This window comes from Kogia breviceps, chromosome 2 (genome assembly GCF_026419965.1).
Source record: "Kogia breviceps isolate mKogBre1 chromosome 2, mKogBre1 haplotype 1, whole genome shotgun sequence".
NCBI lineage: Eukaryota > Metazoa > Chordata > Mammalia > Artiodactyla > Physeteridae > Kogia > Kogia breviceps.
Genome location: NC_081311.1, coordinates 106,596,341 through 106,617,932, shown reverse-complemented (window position 1 = coordinate 106,617,932; position 21,592 = coordinate 106,596,341). Strand labels below are relative to the sequence as shown.

At 45.3% G+C, this 21,592-nt stretch overlaps 1 protein-coding gene across 3 annotated transcripts in view; it reads left to right on the top strand.

Moving 5' to 3' along the window:
* TMEM163 (transmembrane protein 163) overlaps nt 1–21,592 on the top strand; it is a 264,965-nt gene that overhangs the window by 160,694 nt on the left and 82,679 nt on the right. For all 3 annotated transcript variants that reach the window (XR_010839320.1, XM_067027500.1, XM_059055366.2), the window contains exons 3-4: nt 8,451–8,494; nt 9,956–10,047. Coding sequence is in view for 2 of the 3 variants with exons in the window: in XM_067027500.1 (XP_066883601.1) it covers nt 8,451–8,494; nt 9,956–10,047 (136 nt within the window). In the remaining variant the exon portion in view is untranslated. The remainder of the gene's footprint in view (nt 1–8,450; nt 8,495–9,955; nt 10,048–21,592) is intronic.

The window sequence follows — 21,592 nt, the reverse complement described above, 5'->3', positions numbered from 1 at the left end:
TCCTGTTATAAACCTGAATGCAAATTCATCTTTCATTGCAGAGCTCCCCAGGTCACCATCAAATGAGGCTCCCCGCCCCATTGCAGTAGCTCAAGGACAATATTTTCTAACCTCTTCATGACTGTCCTTGCTGTGGGTCACACAGGTTATTGTGGGTGTGGGATGGTGGAAGGGACTTTATGGCCACTTTTTGTACATGACCTGCCTCTTGGTCATGTGAAAGAAAGAGAAACCTTCATAATCATCCCTGAGGTCTTGGCAAGAGCTTCCCTGTCTGCAGACAGGCAGAGCCCTGGAGGGTGGGTGGGCAGTGCCCATAGCCTGCCTGGGCTAATGACTGCTTCTCAGGTTCTAGGGAAGATGAATCTCTCAAAGAATGGTGTTGGCTTTGAGAACTGACCCACCTACCGTACAGCTTTCTGTAATTTGTCAAGAGCCAGACCTGACAGTGGAAACGTTGGAGGCTACTGTTCATTCAGTAAAATGAATATTTAGCAGGGATTTTGCGGGCAACTGCAGACACAGAGGTGAAACTACTGTCCTTTCCCTTAAGCTGCTCAGGGCTATACCCTCAAGCCTGCCGGGTCAACTGGATACCAAGAGGGGCCAGGTGGGTGAGTGAGGCCAGCTGGGTCCAATGCTGCAGGAAAGGCAACTGGCCAAGAACACGCCCCATCCAAACACAGCGCTGCACCCCTGAAAGGGACTGCCCAGCACCCGCAGATCTCAGGTTTTCCTGACTTAAAAATGTTGGTAGCCAGTTCTGATGCTTGAATAATACTGTATCGGTCAAACAAAAACTTCTGAATTTCATCCTTAGGTGCCCTTTTGCAAATCATGGTCTAGACAGACCAAAATATTGGGCTGGCCAAAAATTTCGTTGGGGGTTTTCCGTACCATCTTACAATACGAAGTCGTCTCTGTGCTGCCGCTGAAGATGAGTAGTTGAACGGGCTAAGCAGTTCTGTTGATCTATTTTCCGAACTGCTTTACCCTCTTCCTTCAGCGGTGACTGAATTCAGCATCCTGTCACTCATTTATTGGTACGTTATATTCTTGTTTGAGTGGGAGGGAGCATCTGTAAGCTGTTGGAGGTTCTCATGAAGTGGGTCAGAACATCAGTCAGTTAATTTTGACTCCTGCTGCTGCCTGGGTTGCAGCAGCATAATGAAGGTGGATGATGGAAGAATGGGTTCGCAAATGGCGTTAGTTCTGTAGCTGTGGGAGGGGTGGTTGGTAGGCGTCAGAGGGCCAGAGGTGGTCTAATTAAAGTGGGGTTGATTTATTAACAGACCTGTACTGGGCACAGAATTTAGCAATGGGAGGTGTTATGGGACCTGGGGTATTGCTAAAGAGTGCTAAGGCTCAAGACAATTACTGCCTGACTTTGGTGAGAATGACAGATGGGTCCTCGCTGTTGGATAAATTTCGCCTGCAGCTGAAATGGCATTCTTTGTTTCACCCTTGAGGGGCTCTCAGCCTTGACCCTCAGTTGCCTTGCTGGCTCTCTCACCTCCCTCTGCATTTCCAGGACCTCCCTATGCATTTCCAGGGCACTTTGTCTGCACCTCTGCAAGCCTGCTGCTTACTCAGCTGCGGGATTTGCATGTGGCTTTGCCCTAACAATGGGTTGCCTGAGTCCGCTCCATTTTCCAGCTGTCCTTCTGTTTGAATTGGAGTTTCCAGCTGAAGTGATTTCTGGCCTGAGTGGGACTTAAAGAAGTTCTGGTCTTCAACCAGACCTGTATAAATATTTCCATAGGACTTCTGTTGTATGTGTGCTTCTGGGAGTGTAGCTGTTATTACCCCCTTGACATGTTATTGAAAGTGGAGAGTAGGACACGCAAAAACCGCGGAGGCTGGAGGTCCCTTAGACGGGAAGTGATATTTTGCTTGTGTCCCTGGCCTGCCTGCCCACACCATGCTTCTGAGATCCCTTTGGGGGCATTTGCAAGCTGCTCCTGTAGGTGATTTGGCCTCGGGAGATGGATTTCAGAAATGGAGACGTCATAAAGATGTGTATGGTAGTGTGCGTTCCTCTTAGCCAGAAGCATTTGTGAGCTCACAATGCCACCTGCTCTCAGATGTGCATGATAAATCTGATTTCTGCTGTGCTGATTTACATCTTTGACTACGTTGTTACAAGTCGGATAATTTTTCCCCCAAATAAAATGGATTTCTTTTTCTAACTTGAACGGTCATATATGATGGTTGTGGAAAACGTAGGAAATACAAAAAAGTAGAAAGGAAAGAAATCCACTCAAACAGCCCTCAAATATTCCAACCCACCAAAGATTAACCACTGTTATGATTTGAGGGATTTTAAAAAAGTTGCTTTCAATGCATTTTTAAAGTGTAGTTGTACTGTATCACATATATCGTCTTGTCTCTTGCCCTTTTCTACCTAATTTTTTTGCTCAAACAGTAAGGAAATCTCACACAACTTCCCTCTTACTCCCTTTTGTCTTGGACAGAATGGCCTCATAGATGTCAGGTGTCCCACCTCAGGGCCTTTGCAACTGACTCCTCCCATTATCTGGAAGTTTCTTCCTCCACATGATTGCACTGCTCACTTCCTCACCTCCTCCAGACCTTTGCTCAATTCTCACCTTCTCAGTGAAGCCTCTTCTGACCTCTCCATTCAGTTTGCACCTGTACCAGGCAGAGCCGCTCCTGACCAAGACCCATCCTTTCCCACAGCACCCAGTCCTGGTGGCACCAAATATGACAGCTGTTTATTGTCAATACCATTATTCTATCTAGTATGCTAATATCAACGTTAGCCAACAGCACTCTTGGTAAACATTTTTGAACAGCTACGTATAGCTTATTCTTTAAATGGACCATTCTTTAATCATTACCCTACTGCTGGATATTTAAATTGCAACCAGTGTTTTGCTATTATAAATCATGCAAACCTACTGTGAAGCTTTTGTGTAGAAGGTGTTTGTCCATTTCTTAGGCATTAAAAGAGATTCTTGGGGGGCTTCCCTGGTGGCGCAGTGGTTGAGAATCCGCCTGCCGATGCAGGGGACACGGGTTTGTGCCCCGGTCTGGGAAGATCCCACATGCCGTGGAGCAGGTGGGCCCGTAAGCCATGGCCGCTGAGCCTGTGCGTCTGGAGCCTGTGCTCCGCAACGGGAGAGGCCCCAACAGTGAGAGGCCCGCGTACCACACACACACACACACACAAAAGAGATTCTTGGAAAAGGGGTGACTGGCTCAAGGTGTATTAAGACTCATTTGGCTGCCGGTGATACAAACTCAACTCAGACTGCCTGAAAAATTATTGGATATTATTGACTGATGTATTGATATTTGAAAAATATAGGGCTAGACTTCAGGTAGAGCTGATTCCAGAGGTTCAGTCCTTGTCACCAGGGGTTTGATTTGTGTCTGTCTTAATAACTGCTTTCCTCCACGTTTGCTTCATCCTAAGGCATCTGCCCCTCATTTGGGGCAGAATTGCTACTAGGCAGCTCCTGTTTTCTTGCTGCCAGCTCTACTGTCCCCTCTTAGAAAGACATCTTCTTTCCAGTATTTTCAGCAGAAACTTAGGACTGGTTGTCACTGGCTCAAATTGAATTGTGCCATCTCTGAATCATTAACTTTGGCCTTGGGACAGGGGTAGACTAGAGTGGGGGTCACAGCGCCGTCCCACTCAAACCCCCCGTAGTCTGAGGGTAGGGGATATACTGTTTGCTGGAGGAGCCTCCTGGCCCTTCTACCCGAATGGGGAATGGCTGCTGGGCTGGCCCCAAACTATAGATCTTCACTTGACTTAGGAACACCTTAAGAATTCTGTGTCTTAGTATATAAAAAACAAGACACAAGACAGCAGGGAAAGTGAGAGGAGCCCAGTTGCTAATTGTGCATTTTTGGGTTTGCTAAGTGTGCATTTTTGGGTGTGCTAGGCCAGCCTAATCAGATGGCAGCCTAATTCCACTCTGAACATTGGGTCGAGGGTCAGGGTGGGGGAATGAGAGGAGGGAAGCCAAGGACTCAGCTCCCTGGGGAATGAGACTCACTGGCCTGTAGGCTGTACCACCTCCTTGTGTGCGTGGTTCAGTGATGAGTGTTAGAGACAAGTTCAGAATGTAAGGAGCAGAAACATTCCTGAAAATTTCCCTGATTTTCCCACTGCTACCAGTGGTATCCAGATGAACCTGTAGGCTGCTGATGGTTGGGCGTGTAGCCGAAATTCAGCCTCTGTACACCGCTCCTGAACTGAATCTCCGAGACAGAGTTTTGGGTAAAGTAGAAAAGAATAGCTTGGGCCACAGCAGGCTAATGCCCTGAAAACTATGTGTCCCCATTTGGAGGGGGCAGTGAGGAGGTTTTTTAGTAATGGCTGAAAGAGGAGGGCGTGATCAGCTCATGGACATTCTTCTGATTGGTTGGAGGTGAGGTAATTGGGAGTCAGCGTCTTCAACCCTCTGGTTCCAACCGGTCTGGGGTCTGCGTGCTTGGGGGCCGTAGACAGTTAACTTCTCCCACCGGCTGGGGGTTTCAGTATCTGCAAAACAGCTCAAAGATATTGTTCTGTGTATCCCCTGAGGGGGAACTGGGACCCTGCCCCAAGGCTGCACTATTGTTTCTTTTTAAATTTTTTTATTGAAGTAGAGTTGATTTACAGTGTTGTGTTAATTTCTGCTGTACAGCAAAGTGACTCAGTTATACACATATATATAGACATTCTTTTTTTAATATTCTTTTCCATGATGGTTTATCCTAGGAGACTGGATATAGTTCCCTGTGCTAGACAGTAGGACCTTGTTGTTTATCCATTCTAAATGTAATAGCTTGCATCTACCAACCCCAAACTCCCCATAGTGGGAGTTTGCACTATTTTTTCTTGACTGCTTCTCCCTTGTCTCCAAGCTCTCCTCCCTGCCCTGATTAGCAACTGTTTGAACCTGACCTTTGGAACTCAGGGAAGGTCATGGAGGCTGAATGAAGCCTGTTTCCTGCAAACAAGAAGTGGGGGACACAGAAAGGCTTTTGTGCCCAGGAGCCCCACAGGGTCCTACTGGGTTTCAGGTGTTCCATCCAGGAGCAGCTGTGGTGTGTGTTAAACAGCCTCACACTGCGTGCTGAGGGCCACAGAGATTTCATTATCTTCAGCTGGGCCTCTGCCTTGACCCAGAGCAGCCTTCCTAGGAGACCTCCACCCTTGCAATGGGATTGGACCTTGCCAGCTTGCAGCATAATGGTCTGAGGTTGAAATGGCCCTTTCTTCTCTGTTGTCCAGTGTTGAATCTAGCACCTGCCTTAAAGGCACCGCTGGACCTTTGCTGACTTCCCAGCTTCCCTCAGCCAAGTACGTGTGGGCTCCAGGGGCACCTGCCCTGTAATCTCTGCCTTGGTGGGTCATCTTGGCCCAGGATCTCTTGAAGTGAAACTCATTCTTAGCACGAGGGAAGTTGGAAACCCCATAGTTGGCTCTCTTACTGTGGGAGTAGCGGCTGTCTAAACCAATCCGACCCTTTCCTTTGAGTCCCTTCTTATCCCAGAATTAGGATGTGTCATGTCAGGTTAGGGCCAAGGAAAATAAAGTCATTTACTCTTCAGAAATTCCTAAAAGTTGGGCTGACCTCTTCCATTTGGGTCCCGTGCTAACGACTATTTGCTCTTCTGTCTTTGCGAGAGCTGGGGAGCTGCTCCCAAAGGGAAGCTGCCAGAGCTGTGCCCTAGTGGAGGGCCCTTCAGTGCTCCCTCAATTCCCCGTGCAATATTCAGCCTTTCCCCCTTTCCATTGCATCAAGGAAGTTAGATGGAGCCAATTTAGAAGTAAATGAGTCATGGGAATGCCTCCCTTCTCTTCAGGAGTCTAGGTGAACCTGGAGCCCTCCTGCTCCAGTTTTCCTTGGTGTGTGTGGGATAGAACAATATGAAGATTCTACCTGTGCTCTCAGTTATTCATCCACTGGGCAGGCTCAAATCCCACAAGCAGAATTTTCCAGTATAGTTCTGAGAGTACGTGGAATCTGTAGCCCACTCTACAAATGCCTGGTATTACCAAATAACTTGATTAAAACATTTTACAGCGATGGTTTATTGCTTGGAAAGCAGGAGGTCTTCTGTGAAGGCTAGTGGAGGGCTTTTCCACCTGTGTTGTCCATTCCGTACTGCCCGGTCCAGACAGTTCAGGTGGAGACAGAGAGGGGCATCCCGCCCGGGCAGCTCTTCATGTGGGGTATATATTGAGCATCCGTGCAAGATGCTAGTACGAGTTAATAAGGTTTCCATTACTGGTAAAGAAGTCACCCCCGAAAAGCACACAACTAAGATATCCTAAAAACAGATTGTAAAGGAAACAAGCCAGATACTCATTTCCATTCATTTCTATGAAATTTTATTAAGCTTCATTCACAGTTACTGAGAACTTACTGCGAGCCAGGATCAGTGTCTTACAGGGCACTTCAGACCTGGCAAGGGGTCTGCTGCCCTTTTTTTTTTTTTTTTTTTTTTTTGCACATGCCAACCTGGCCGGGAGTTGAGTTCTTTGGGAAGGTCCAGTGCCCCTTTGCATCATCACACCCACGTTGCCCTTGAAAGCTGCAGTCGGTCACTGCACACAGCTGGCTTTGCCCTTCTCTCTGTGCCAGTAAGAGTGACAGCAGGGGTGACAGGAGCAGCTCACATCACAAACACAGAAGGTCAGCAACGTAATGGGTTGCACTCACCTCACATAGCCCGAGGACCCGAAAGTGGTTGAGTCTCTGGAAAGGCTGGGAAACTTCGAGAAGCTAGCAGTTCTCTCTCGCCCCAGTGCTGTGCTTACCCCTGTAAGAGCTTGTCTCTGCTCCTCAGTCTGTGTAGAAAACAGTGTGGCCAACCCTAGCTCTGGTGTTTCAATTCCAACAGCATAAATTGAATGGCTAGACTCTCTCTCTGTCTCAACTCTTTTTTTTTTTTTTTTTTGCGGTACGCAGGCCCCTCAGTCTTGTGGCCTCTCCTGTTGTGGAGCACAGGCTCCGGACGCACAGGCTCAGCGGCCATGGCTCATGGGCCCAGCCGCTCTGCGGCATGTGGGATCTTCCTGGATTGGGGCATGAACCCGTGTCCCCTGCATTGGCAGGCGGACTCTCAACCCCTGCGCCACCAGGGAAGGCCAATTCTTTTTTTTAAGTTTCAAACTTTATTAGAACACTTGCCAATCTTGTGTTGCAATTATCTATAAAAATCAAGCCAGTAGTTGGTTGCTTATAACATTCAAAAATCCATCAAACTGTTGCCAGGCAAAGAAGATAGGTATATTGACAAACTAGATTAGTTCTACCAGGAACTTGGTCAGAATTGGGAGAAATAAGTTCCAGTATATTTATCAGCTACATCCTTTAGAACAATAAAATCCTTTCTATTTCTGCTACACAGAGGAATTCTTAATTCATAGAAAATGAAATATGCTTGGGTTACACTGGGTCAGATGACCCCCTCATGGCTGCGGGCAGGGGTACAAAGCACAATATGGCTGCCCGGGGTCCATATGGATAAGACAGAGAGGAACCCCCAGAGAAGGGACATGTGCTGAGTTGAGTGGGAGTCCAAAGGGGTATTGACCTCCATGCCCTGCATCCATGCCTCCCTTACTCATTGAGGGAGTGCTTGTAATAACATCTGTGCCCAGAACAATCCACTTCAAAGCCTTGCTGACCCACTGGGTTGGGTTTCATTCTTTATCAGTGAGTGGACATATGCTTGTTTCATATGGCTTTTGCGTGGAGACCTGCCTTATTAAGTCAAATTGAGAACTGTCTTTGAAGCTGGACATTGCTTTGGCTCAGAACAGATTACAGAATTAGACAAAAGCGCTACCCAGTCAACTTGCCCCACAAAAGGTTGACTGATTTTTGAATATGGATGGATGAAATGTGTTTTAATTATAACTGTAACACCTACTTTTGTAGACATCTCTTGTTTAAGATAATTTGTTCTTTCTTTTTCTAGACAGTTTTCATGAGGTCCACACTGGATTTTAAGCTCTGGTGGGCAAGAGATTTTATTCCAACCATGCCAGCAATGGTGTGTGCATGTAGTTACCACAACTAATTACCTTATTACGGGAACAATTTGGATGGTTACAGTTTCACTTTCAAAGTTTAATATGGTTCCCAGCTCTCTATTCCCAGTTGTTAAATTCTCAGAGCCTCAGCTGTCATTTGATTGACAACTGCTTGAGCATTTTCATTCTGAAGCTGGCCCTTTGCTGCTTCAGGGCACACTGGGAAGAGAGGGTGTTGCAGGTGAAGTCTGGACGCTTTTCACATTGCTCTTGAATTTTTTTAAGTCTCTGATTTGGCAAGTACAGTTAATTTTTAATTTCCTTCTCTTAGAACTTTTCCACTGATGTGTAAAAGGCCATATCAAATATATGAATAGTCTCACAAATGAGAGAAAATACCTATGAGGTCTTAAAATATTCTGAATAATATTTTCTTTCTTTTTAGCTGTCTCCGTTATGAGGTACAGCGCCTCTGCTTTTGGGTTTGCAGTAAGTAACCTGAAATGTACTTTTATGAAGTTTTGCACGTTTCTCCTGAGCCTGCAAATCTCACGCTGGGCTCTTAATTAAGAGGGTGGTTAGCAGATGAGAGAGAGCATGACAGTCACACCTTTTATGGAAGTGGCTTCTACAAACAGTTATAATTTAATAGAAGTAAACTGCCGTGACGCTGTCTAATTCTCAAAAAGAGATCAGGGCCACCATGTTTTCTGCAGCTGGTTGAGAAGGATGTCTTATAGGGTTTTAGCCCTTCCCTCCAACCCCCCAAGGTTTTAGGTTTGAAAATGGGCACACATTGGAGAGAAGCATTTGCTGGTGTGGGCAGTGCTGTTAGGAGTTAAGATCGGGGCTGCTGGCACTAGGACGTCAGTCCGTAGCCAGACTAGGGATAACCAGGCTGCCCTGCCTGCTTCCTGATGGGTGTTGGTTAGAGAAAATGGGTCTCAGATGCTGGAAACTTGAGTGAAGTCTTCCCACATCCCTTTAAGAGAGTGCTAGTAATTTTCCAGATGAAAAGTGCTGTGTGGTGACTCATGCAGAGAAAGCTCCTTGAAACAGCCCTCCTGCATAGCTTCAGGGCTTCCTGTACCTGAGGGTGTGTGTTCCTGTTCCCAAACCTACTTCTTCCCTTTGTTGTGGGGAGAACTAGGTTTGGGAACAGGAACACACACCCTCAGTGTTTTGAGGCTTGCAGATTCTTTTCAGAATGTTTTGAAAGGTGTGGACTGTCTCTCCAGAAAAATGCCAAAATGCCACATACACGCGCTCACACACTCCAGCCCACACCCCCCCGCCCCCCTGCCCACCTCTCTCTCATACTCCTGTCTCTTTCCCCTCCTCTCTTAACATTTCTCTCTCTCTCTTATGCATTCACTCGTTCATTTGAACAAAAGCATTGAATTTTGCATCCAATTTTACGGTGTTGGCAGACCTCCCGGAGCCCCTGGGTGACCCCACCCTCTGGACCCCTGGACCCCAGGTATCAATAGAACAGTCCCACTGAGAGCCAGAAACACAGAGTCCTTGGCCTGAATCTTCTACTTGGGATGGGCAGGAAAATGCTGAAATTATCTTGCCTGCCCTGGGGAAATCAATTTCACACGTGTCAGAACAGTGTCATCACCCTGCCCATGTCTCCAGAGGGCTGGGAGCCAGAGGCCCCGGGAGCAGATCCTAGCACACCAGAGTGTGGTTTCTCAGGCCCCAGGAGCGAGGGACCCAGGGGGAGCCGTGACCCTGGCACCAGGTAGGCGTGTTGGGTGCCCTGGCTCAGAATTCCCAGGATTCACCTTGAGGATGATGAATGACCAGCATTGTAACGTTGTGAAGCCAGTTTGCTTTGAGGTCACTGGCTCAGATGTTCTGAATCACAGAATGGTTACCTCGTGTCTTCGCAGTTGTACCCTATTAACTCTGGAAAACCACTAATACCGTGTCTCCTTCTCCTAGTTTGATGCCATCCTCGACGTCCTGTCATCTGCGATCGTCCTGTGGCGTTACAGCAACGCGGCCGCTGTACACTCAGCCCATAGGGAATACATGTAAGTGGATTTTTGTCTTCTTCCAGACTGCAGAACCCTCGCAAATGAGGGGCACGTAATTAGGCTGTCAGCACAGCTTACCCTGTAGCTTTGGTCCCAGGGATGAGAATAATAAGTTCCCCAAATTGCCTTTGTGACTGGCTGGTGTGATATCAGCTATATGATAGGCCCCTTCTGGGATGATCAGAGAGATGGCATGTCCCTTTATAATTCTCCCTGTTCTATGCACTTAGCCTGGAGTGAATATTTGTATGCTCATTTGTCTGTCCATCCATTCATCTATCCATGGATCAGTCCGAAACTGCACAACTCAGATTGGGACTTGAACCCCCAGGCCAGGACTCAAACCCCGTCAAACCCCAGTCTGGGACTTGAACCCACTGTCTTTTCATTGAAATCACACACCTGGTCTCAGGATTTACTGAGGCTCAACTTCTTTATGTCTCGGCACAGAAAGAATTCAGTGAGAGACAAAGTGATAGGTGTTTATTTAGAGAGATACACGTTCCAAAGACAGAATGTGGTCCCTGACTTATGGGGTGGCTAGTTTCTATGGGCTGGGTAATTTCATAGACTAAAGAGTGAGAGGATTACTCCAACTATCTTGGAGAAGGGGCAGGGATTTCCACTAATTAGGCCACTGCCCACTTTTTGACCTTTTATGGTTAGCCTCAGAACCATCATGGCTCTGGTGGGTGTGTCTCTTAGCGTGCTGATGTATACAGTGAGTGTATAATAAGGCTCAAGGTTTTTGTCATATCCTCAACGGCTGTGTCATTCTTTTAAAGGTTGTGCCCTGTCCCCTTCCCTCCTGTTTCAAATCCATCTACCAATCCACCCATCCTTCCATCCTCTCTCAATTTGTGTTACCGGAATCTTTGCTCCCTTGAATTTTTATGCTTTTTTTTTTTTCCCTTTCTTTTTAAGTAAGATGAGTTCTCTGCTGTAATTTACAGAAGACATCTTGAAGGCTTTCTAAATTATTCTACTTGTCTTCTCTTCCTCTCTGTATTAGAGGATATTGCTTGCCCCAGTCTCTACATCTTGTGGGTGATGATTTTGTCTTTGAGGTACTTGTGTTTGTGACCATAAAACATGTCTTTCCGATTTCCATTTTTTTATTCTCTTGGTAATCCCCAGGTTCCAAAGTCAGATTTGTTGGCTTTGAATCTCAGCTCCACAACTTGTCAGCTCTTTGACCATGGGAAGCTATCCTAACTGGTCTATGCCTTGTTTCCTTACCTGGAAAAAAGGGGAAATAACAGTACCTCCTCATAGGATTATTGAGACGATTATATGAGTGAGATAATCATCACATATACAATGTAATATAATATTATGTTATATATATTAACTTAGAGCAGTGTTGGGCATATAGTTCAGTAAGCCTTAGCTGCCATTGTTATTATGAGCCATCACTGGTCATTAGAGCAGCAGCTTTACTCCACCTCTGCAGCGTTTGGACAGTTGAATACAAATGAGTAAATGCCCTGTGCTTTGTTGCGGAGCCCAGACAGAAGGTATTCTTGATGGGGGATGCTGGGTCACAATCAGACATACAAATGTTGAGTGTCAGGGGACTCAGATAGTAATATATCTGAGGTTGCGTGTGCCAGATGGAAATCTTGAAAGATGATGCCAAAACTGATTCGAGAATGAGAGCAAATTTTAGTTTAGTTGTTGGCTTTAGATAGAGCACAAAAGCTTCTTTTAAGTGTTAACTGTGTATTTTAATTTGCATTAGCTCCTGTAACAAATATAATTAAAGTATCAAATCTCGGATATCACAGATGATATTCTTTAGGATAAGGTTAATTTTTGAAAAAGTGAGTCAACTTATTGGTTGAAAAAATTAAGAAACAATAGTAGTAAACTGATTTTGTAAAATTTCAAATGATGGTATTATAATGATAGAAGTTGAATTAACACTGGTCTAGCTGAAGGAGCAAGTGAATGCGTCTACCCAGGCTGTTGCTGACTGGTATTTGAGGAATACAGTGAGAACAATCTGGGGAGTGCAGTGCAGACACATACTTGACTTTCAAGAGCTGGTCCCTGTGCTATCAGAAGAACACATATTCTTTGGATTTGTAGTTGCGCTATCCAATATGGCAGCCACTAGAGGCTATTTTAGCATTTATATGTGGCTGGTCCTGAGAGGTGTTGTAACTGTAAAATACACACCAGATTCCAAAGACATAGTAAGAAAAATAGAGTATAAATGTTTTATTAATAATTTAAAAACAATATTGATTACATGTTTAAGAATATTTTGGATGTATTGGGTTTAATAAACTATTACAATTAATTTTACTTCTTTTTACATTTTTAATATGGCTTTTAGAAATTTAAAATGACATATGGGGCTTATATTATATTTCTATTGGGCCTTGCCCTCAGAAGAGAAAGCTCTTCCCTCTGACTTCCCTTATTTTGGAGTTAATAACCCAGAATTTGATTTGCAATTCTAGAAGGAATTGAATTCAGTGTTTCTCAATTTCTCTCTTCTAATTTGCTTTTTAAATCTGATTAGCTTTATGCTAAAATGAATCTCTTACATATTAGTCACAAAGCCACAAATTATTGTGGCTTTCTATATAGTGTTGGGATCTCTGTGAGCATTTGCCAGGTGGCCTGGAGTTTTTCCAACATTAAGGTTGATGACAAGACATGTCATTGGTTTCACTGTTTTTAATGATCCCCAAACAAGTACCCTTAAAAAATGTGTATCTTTATTAATACCCATAAGGCAGAAACTCACAGATTTGCTTTGATAATTCCCAAATGATTGTTCAACATGATGATACCCATGGATTCATTTGAAGATTCTTAATCTAAGGATTAAACTAACACTCAGTCACCTGTATCGTTGGCTTAAAGTTTTAATCTCTGGCTCATCTCATGTAAATTAAAAATTCGTGAAATCACTGCCAGCTGAAAAATTGATGATTGCATATTAATGAACATGAATGAATTATGAGGGGCATAGCCAGAAAAGCCTTTGGTTTTCAGTTAGTTGCTGGCGAATAAGATTTGAGAGAATTTGGAAATACCCAACTAGTTTTTAGTTAACTCTTCTAATTTTCCCTCCTCAGCCTTGCTGCCTGATGACAGTGGGTGTGATGGGTGTTTGATGCTCAGAGGAAGAGAGCATGCCTTCACCACCATCACAGAGCACAGCTCTAATAAGCTTTGCTTTGTTTCACAGTTTTTTTTTTTTAATGCGGTACGCGGGTCTCACTGTTGTGGCCTCTCCCGTTGCGGAGCACAGGCTCCGGACGCGCAGGCTCGGCAGCCATGGCTCACGGGCCCAGCCGCTCCGCGGCATGTGGGATCCTCCCGGACCAGGGCACGAACCCATGTCCCCTGCATTGGCAGGCGGACTCTCAACCACTGCGCCACCAGGGAAGCCCCACACATTTTTATTGTGCTAAAAAACATATCCTATTTACTGTCTTAAATATTTTAAGTTTATAGTTCAGTAGTGTTAAGTGTATTCACGTTGCTGTGGGTAGTCAAATTCACAGAGACAGAAGGTGGAACGCTTCGGTATTTTTAAACAATGTAAAGACATATTTGACTAGAAGATGGCAATAAGAATTGAACAATTATAAACCTAAGCTTCCTCATTTTCCACAGAGCAACTAAACAATAAATACATTTCAAGAAGTAGACGACAGAATACCTCATGCAAAATTCCAAAGTCATGTAGTCACTTAGATTAACCCAAACTGTTTGTAAATTTAAAGGCAACAGCAAAAGGTCACAAAAAGCCTATTTCTTTCACAGCGTCATGGCTGATTCTTTAAGCAGATAAGCAGAGTACTGTAAAGAATGGTCAAAACTTGGCCTGAACTGTCTTCTGGTAATTATTAATACCACTATTTGTAGTTTTGTTGTCCAAGGACAAAAGCTCCATGTGGTCGATCACCTTCTGCTGTTATTGGAACAGATCTCCAGGAATTTTTCATCTTGCAGATTGAGACTCTATACTCTTTAAACAACTCCCTATTACCCCTCCCCTAGCCCTTGGTAGCAACCACTCTACCTTCTGTCTCTATGAATTGGACGACCCTAGGTCCCTCATATAAATAGAATCATATGGCATTTGCCCTTTTGTGACTGGCTTGTTTCACTTAGCCTAGTGTCCTCAAGGTTCATCCATGTTGTAGCATGTGTCAAAAGTTCCTTCCTTTTTAAGACTGAGTAATATTCCGTTGTATGTATAGACCGCGTTTTGTGATTCCATTCATCTACTGATAGACATTTGGGTTGTTTTCATGTCAGCCATTGTGAATAATGGTGCTTTGAATAAGGATGTACACACATCTCTCTTCATGACCCTGCTTTCTGTTCTTTTGGAAATACACCCAGCAGTGGGATTGGTGGGTCATGTGGTAGGACTATTTCTCCCTCCCTCCCTCCCTTCCTTCCTTCCTGATCTAGTTCCCTGACCAGGGATTGAACCCACCTACCCTGCAGTGGAAGCGCGGACCCTTAATCACTGGACGGCCAGGGAAGTCCCAGGACGATTTTTAATGTTTTGAGGAATCTCCATACTTTTCTCCATAGCAGTTGCTTCATTTTGTAATTCCACCAGCTAGTTATGTATTTTGAAAAGCTCCAAATTTACATCATCTGCCTGTGGTAGGAAATATGTATGTGGGGAAGGTGAACTGTTGGGCTTACACGCGGTAACAGTTTTCAACAGGTGACTGCGTTAGAAGGGGGGCAAGGGAGTCATTTGTAAGGGAAGGATTCTAAGAATACACTAGGATATCCAGCTGGGTGAGGGCTAGAAGGACCACAGCAAGGTTAGTGAATAGTCAACGTTGGATTAGAAATCCTGCTTTGGTTGGCAGTTGTTGGTGTGGGGCAGTAACTTGACGGTGGGATGCTAAGGACCAGGATTTCACAGGTGGTTTATTTATTGGTGTGGATGTAGGGTGGGAGTGGGTGGCTGAGGTAGGGTGAGGACAAAAAGTCAGGGCCAGGTGTGAGGCCAGGCGTTGGCTGGATGCTCCGTCTGGGATCCAGGGGTGTTTGCAGAAGTCAGGGAGGGGATGAAGGCAGCAAAGTAGGTGCTATTGTCATCAGTGAACGGGTAGGGGGAGAACCACAGGGAGGGGTCCTGGGTGGTTTAGTCTGAGGGCAACTGGGAGTGTTGGCGGAGAGAGCCAGAGAAGTGGTTTGGAATTCACCAGAAGGAAGACAGGCTTTGAGACTGTGGATGAGAGAGAAACGCTGTCTCCACTGCAAAGGTAGGGAACAGCTTCCTTAGGGAACAGCTAGGGTTTTCGATTTTTTAAAAAACATTTCATTGGAGTATAGTTGATTTACAATTTTGTGTTACTTTCAGGTGTACAGCACCATGATTCAGTCGTACATATATTCATTCTTTTTCATATTCTGTTCCCATATAGGTTATTACAGAATATTGAGTAGAGTTCCGTGTGCTGTACAGTAGGTCCTTGCTGGTTCTCTATTTTATAGATAGTAGCGTGTGTACGTTAATCCCAAGCTCCTAATTTATTCCTCCTCACCTCCCCACTACCTTTCCCCTTTGGTAACTGTAAGTTTGTTTTTGAAATCTGTGAGTCTGTTTCTGTTTTGTAAATAAGTTCATTTGTATCATTTTTAAAAATTAGAGTCCACGTATGAGTGATAACATGATATTTGTCTTTCTTTGTCCCAACCAGGTTTTATTAGGGCAAGAGGTGAGGGGAAGAGGCAGAAAAGTCTGGGAATGTGGAGACTGGGAGTAGGATGGAAGCGTTTGGGGGCAAGGGAGCAGGGAGACACGGAGGAGTGCGGTGGTGACGGTTGTCCTGGCGATAGTGGATTGCTATGAGGCCACGCAAAAGAATGAAGCACGCTTTGTACTCTTATATTGTGATCTCTGAGGTTCATTAAGTGAGGAAAGCCTGGAGCCAAATCGTATTTAGAGTCTTTTCTCTCTGTGGATGCAAACCTCTTTTGTTAAAGCCACACACTGTTTGGGCATATGAACAAAAACCTCCTCAAGCATACAAAGGAGGCCAGCAGCAGGGTCGCCTCTGGGAGGGAGACTGGGGACAGAGAAAGAGGGGGAGACACTTCATATCCTTTAGACCAGAGCTGTGCATTGAACTCTCTGTGATAATGGACATGTTCTCTCTACTGTCCAATACGGTAGCTATTAGCCACACGTGGCCCTTGAGCCGGTGACATGTGGCTAGGATGACCAAGGATCTGGATTTTAAACTTTATTTAATTTTAATTAATTTAAATTTATATAGTCACACGTGTGGCTAGTTGCTACCTTATTGGACAAAGCCTCTTGAGCTACTTTGATCATTTTTACTCTATGTTTTAAAAACAGACAAAGTTGTTAATAAATCACAGTCCAGGGGACTTGGAAATGAGAGAAAGATACTGAGCGGGGATGGAGATGATGGAGGCAGAGGGTGCGGGAGAAATTAGTGTAAGAGGAATTTGGCAAGGTCGAAAGACACAGAGCATTTCACGCCTGTCTTAGCTGTTCTCAGCCCCGGGTACCGTGTAAGGCCACAGGAAGTACCACAGCCTCCTGCTGCCCTCAGCTGTGGGGGGCCCTCGGGATGCTTGCCTTGGAAGGTACAGCTGGATGCTCACTGGGGGCCTGTGACGTTTTGCATATGATTGCAGCACAGGTGGGAGGCCCCCCGAGGGCTCCCCAGCACCAGCTGTCTGTTTGGGCCATCCGTCCTTCAGCTCCCTGAGATGGAGAGGCGGAAGCAGATGGGAGGCTGTGCACCTTTACAGGCTTCTGATTCTGCCACATTGAGGCAAAAACGCAGCCTGGGAGGTTGTTCTCTTGTGCCAGATGTACCTCCAAATGGCATTATGCTCCGCAGCGTATTGGAAAGCGAATGTGAGAGGTACAGAGGAATATTCTTAGAGAGATGGAAATCCTTTGTGTGTCTTCTCATGTGGAAAAGGTGGAGCACGCTTGTTCTCACCCAGGCAGGGTATTTGCCCTGTTTCCTTTTCCAGTTTGCTTGGCCTGAAAACTACCAGTTGACAGGATAGCTCGATAGTCTTTTTAAAAAAAATTTTATTGTTTTTATTTTTTTATACAGCAGGTTCTTATTAGTCATGCATTTTATACACATCAGTGTATCCATGTCAATCCCAATCTCCCAGTTCACCCACCCCCCACCCCCCACCACGGCTTTCCCCCCGTGGTGTCCATACGTTTGTTCTCTGCATCTGTGTCTCCGTTTCTCCCTGCACACTGGTGCATCTGTACCACTTCTCTAGGTCCCACATACATGTGTTAATATGCGATGTTTGTTGATCTCTTTCTGATAGTCTTGATTCCCGGTTTCGGTAGCCCTCTTGCTGGTTTTGAAACCAAGCCAGAAATGGAAAAAGAAAACTGCTGCAGTCAAGAGAGGATGGGTTGGTGATTTGCTTTTGGCATCTGGTCTAAGTGGACTGCAAAGGCAAAGAGTTCCACCAAGAACGTATTAAAATAGCACCACGCCCCTCCACCCCCCTGCCCCCCTTCTCAGGGAGCATTCCATCTACCCTTAAACTGAGGGCTCTGGGAAGGTGAATTGCATTTCCTCCACATTTGTCTAGTGCTCTTAACTTTACAAAGTTCTTGAGTGTGTTTTAGCTCCAGAGCAGACCTTGAACTAGAAGAATAAATAACTTCCAAGATGACCTCCATGCCCGATGAGAGCTAATGCAGAAGGTAGAGCCTTGATAGCAGGGCATGAGCTGCTCTCCTGAGCTCCTCTGCCTGGAATAGTTTAGATTTAGTCTTGCCTGAAGGCAGAAGGGAGTTGCCTTCCGCTGTCAGGAAACGAACATAGGAAGCCCGCCAGACAGAGACATGATATTAATGGGTTGTGATGCGGTAGGCAGGATGTATTGAAGGAAGGAGGGTAGGCTTGGTCCCTGTTACCAGTTGAATTGTGTCTCACCAAAAGATGTTGAAATTCTAACCCCCTATGCCGCAGAATGATACCTTACTGGGAAATAGGATCTTATTGGGAAATCAGGTGTCACCAAGTTAGATGAAGTCCTAGTCCAGTACGACTGGGGTCTTTGTAAGAAGAGGAGACACACAGAGACAGAGGCACTCAAGGAGAAAATGACCATGTGACAATGGGGGCAGAGTTCAGAGTGATGTATGTACAAGCCAAAGAATGCAAGGATTGTTGGTAAATCCCAGCAGCTAGAAGAGACAAGGAAGGCTTCTGCACTGTAGGTTTCAGAGGGAGTGTGAGCCTGCCAACACCTCAATTTCAGACTTTGAGACCCCCAAAACTGTGAGACAAGAAATTGCTGTTGTTTTAAGACCCCCAGTTTGTGGTGCTTTGTTATAGCAGCACAGGAAACAAATACTGTCCCGGAGAAGAATTGTCTTTCAGACCTGCACTCACTTGCTCCGTGACCTTCAGTGGTTTATTAATCTTTTGAAACTTCAGTTTTCTCATGTGTGAAAGTGGGGAGGGCCATCATAGCTACCAAAGGGCATTGAGGTGAAGATTGAACATGATATTGAATGTAACATCAGTATACGCTCAAAAAATGTCAGGCCACTTCTTTTCCATCCCTAGAGGGTTTTTTTTGTTTTTTTGTTTTTTGTTTTGTGGTACGCGGGCCTCTCACTGTTGTGGCCTCTCCCATTGCAGAGCACAGGCTCCGGATGTGCAGGCTCAGTGGCCATGGCTCACGGGCTCAGCCGCTCCGTGGCATGTGGGATGTTCCTGGACTGGGGCACGAACCCGTGTGCCCTGCATTGGCAGATAGGCTCTCAACCACTGCGCCACCAGGAAAGCCCATCCATCCCTAGAGTTTTGAAATTTTTTTTTTTTTTTTTTTTTTTTTTTTTTTTTTTTGCGGTATGCGGGCCTCTCACTGTTGTGGCCTCTCCCATTGCGGAGCACAGGCTCCGGACGCGCAGGCCCAGCGGCCATGGCTCACGGGCTTAGTTGCTCCGCGGCATGTGGGATCTTCCCGGACCAGGGCACGAACCCGTGTCTCCTGCATCGGCAGGCGGATTCTCAACCACTGCGCCACCAGGGAAGCCCTGAAAATGTTTTTTATGAGTCAGTACTGGGATAGTTTCTCATTGTCTGCTGTACTGTTCTATTTTGCTTTCAAGAGTGTGGAATAAAAGACTCTGCAAAGAAAAATTGGAAAAACTGAAATACATGCTTTGGCCTATGTAGAAAGTTGCTTTTGACCTTGAGACATGGGGTAGTAGTGTAGCGAGGTGATAAAAGATTATTCCTTGATTTCCTGATTTCATCCCATACCCCTTCTCCATCCCCCATTTTGGATCAAGACAAAGATTGTAAAAGGTTGGGGTAATTCCTAGTGGCCCAAAGAATAGAGTAAAACTCACTTGTTATAGGACCTCCCTGAACTAACATTTTGATTTATAGCTTGTGTGTGTGTGTGTGTGTATATGCACACATGTTCATGGTTCCATATACATCCTTTTTTCCCACATAAATAGAGATGATCTATGTATACCCTTTTGAAAACTGGGTTTTCTCTGCTACCAGCACGTTTTGAATATCATCCCATCTTACGACAGAGATATGTTATTTTTTGATAGCTATGCGGTATTCTATGTATGGATTTAACATATTTTGTTTAAGCAATTTTCTACTGAAGACATGGGTTGTTTTCAGTGTCCTGAAGTTAGAAACAACCTGAAATAACTACCTGACACATTTATATTTTAATGCTTGTTCTCTTATTTCTTTAGGATAAATTACTAGAAGTCTGGGTCAAATAATATGCTAACTTATAACTGATGCCCGGTGTCAAACTGTGCTCCAAAAAAGGTCATACTGATTTACATTCCCACTGGCAGGGGTGAGGATGTATGTTTACTCACCTTTGCCCGCACTAAGTGTTATCATTCATTTTGATCACAGCCCTTTGTCCAGGTGGAAAATTGAATTCTCTATGTTAACACACATTTAAAGAAATGTTAGTTACCAGTCTAGCTGAGCATTTTCACATATGTGTTTTTGGCATTTGTATATTTCTTTTGGGAAATGGGTTGTCAGAATTTCAAATGGGATGAGAAGTCTTTTATTTCCATTTTGGGACATTGCCCAGACTAGATGGTAGAAGTTCGGTGACTAAGGAAGTACAACTTCCTGCTCTGCCCAACCCCCATCCCCCCATAATTGTTTTTTTGCAGTGCCATATTTTTTCTTTCATAGATCTAATTACCTGTATTTAGTTGATGTATTGGTATATGTGTTTATTGCCCATCGCCCTCACAAGATTTTACGCTCAAAAAAGCATGGGTATTCTTTGACTGTCATATTCTTTTCAACCCCTAGAATAATGCCTGGCATTTAGTAGGTGCCGGTTATCGAGTTGCAGAATGAATGATTGAACTATGGAACCCCTTCATCTTATGTAAATTTTCATAACCTTTATTAAGATGATAAGTATTTACTGAGCACCTGCTCTGTACCTGGTATGTGGGGCTGTGCGTTAGGTAGCGGTATTATTTAACACTTGGTAGAGAAGGTAAATATTGCTGCTGAAGGCTCATGGCTGTAAATGGATACAACTGGAGCTTGAACCTAGGTCTTGCTTGTCTGGAAATTTGCTTGTAACCATTATGTAACACTGCCTCTCCAAAGGACCATTTGTGTATCTTGGTTTTAGCACTTCTTTGTCCTTCTCACCCCTGGAAATGCCCCTTCCTAGCAATTAGCTGCAACCCAAAGTTGATTGGAGGGAGAGGGAAAGTAGAATTAAGAACTATACAGTATTCAACTTGAAGTGCAGTCTTGGGCTTTGGTTCTGTGTACATTGGGGAGACGGTTGGCAGCCGGCCAGGCAAGGATAAACTTGCTTGGGCCACCTCTGGGCAGTCTAGGGGGCAGGGTTGGTCTTCCCAGGAGCTGGTGGTCATGTCCCGGGTCGCCTGGCAATGGCTGCTGAGATAAGCACTGCAGCCCTGTGATGTCTCAAGGGCCTTGCGAATGAGGATCATTTGACTTAGCTGCAGCCTGGATTTCTTCCATGCTCCTTGCAACTTTGGTTCCTGTTTTCAGGCCCAGGTGGCAGCTGGCTAGGGCCTGCAGGATCCTGGGCTGAGGGCTTTGCCGTCAAGGAACAGGAGCCCAAGTTTGTCCGTGGCTGTAGCCTCTCCTCTGGCACCTGCTGCAGGATGGGACGTTTGCTGAGTGGAGAGCATTCTCTCTCCAAGAACACCGGCTGGTCAGTTTCACCCTAAAGACGGTCACCCTTTGGGATTTGGGTTTGGATATCCCATTGACCGTCACCCTGCCATCTGCCACCTTGGGCTGCGGTAGTCTAAACCACTGCCTGTGCTCTGAGGTGAGCGGACTTAGTTCTGAAGCCCTCTTTGAAGCGGGGAGATTTTTTTTTTTTAATATAAATTTATTTAGTTATTTATTTTTTGGCTGCTTTGGGTCTTTGTTGCTGCACATGGTCTGTCTCTAGTTGCAGCGAGCGGGGGCTGCTCATTGCGGTGGCTTCTCTTTGTTGCAGAGCAGGGGCTCTAGGCACG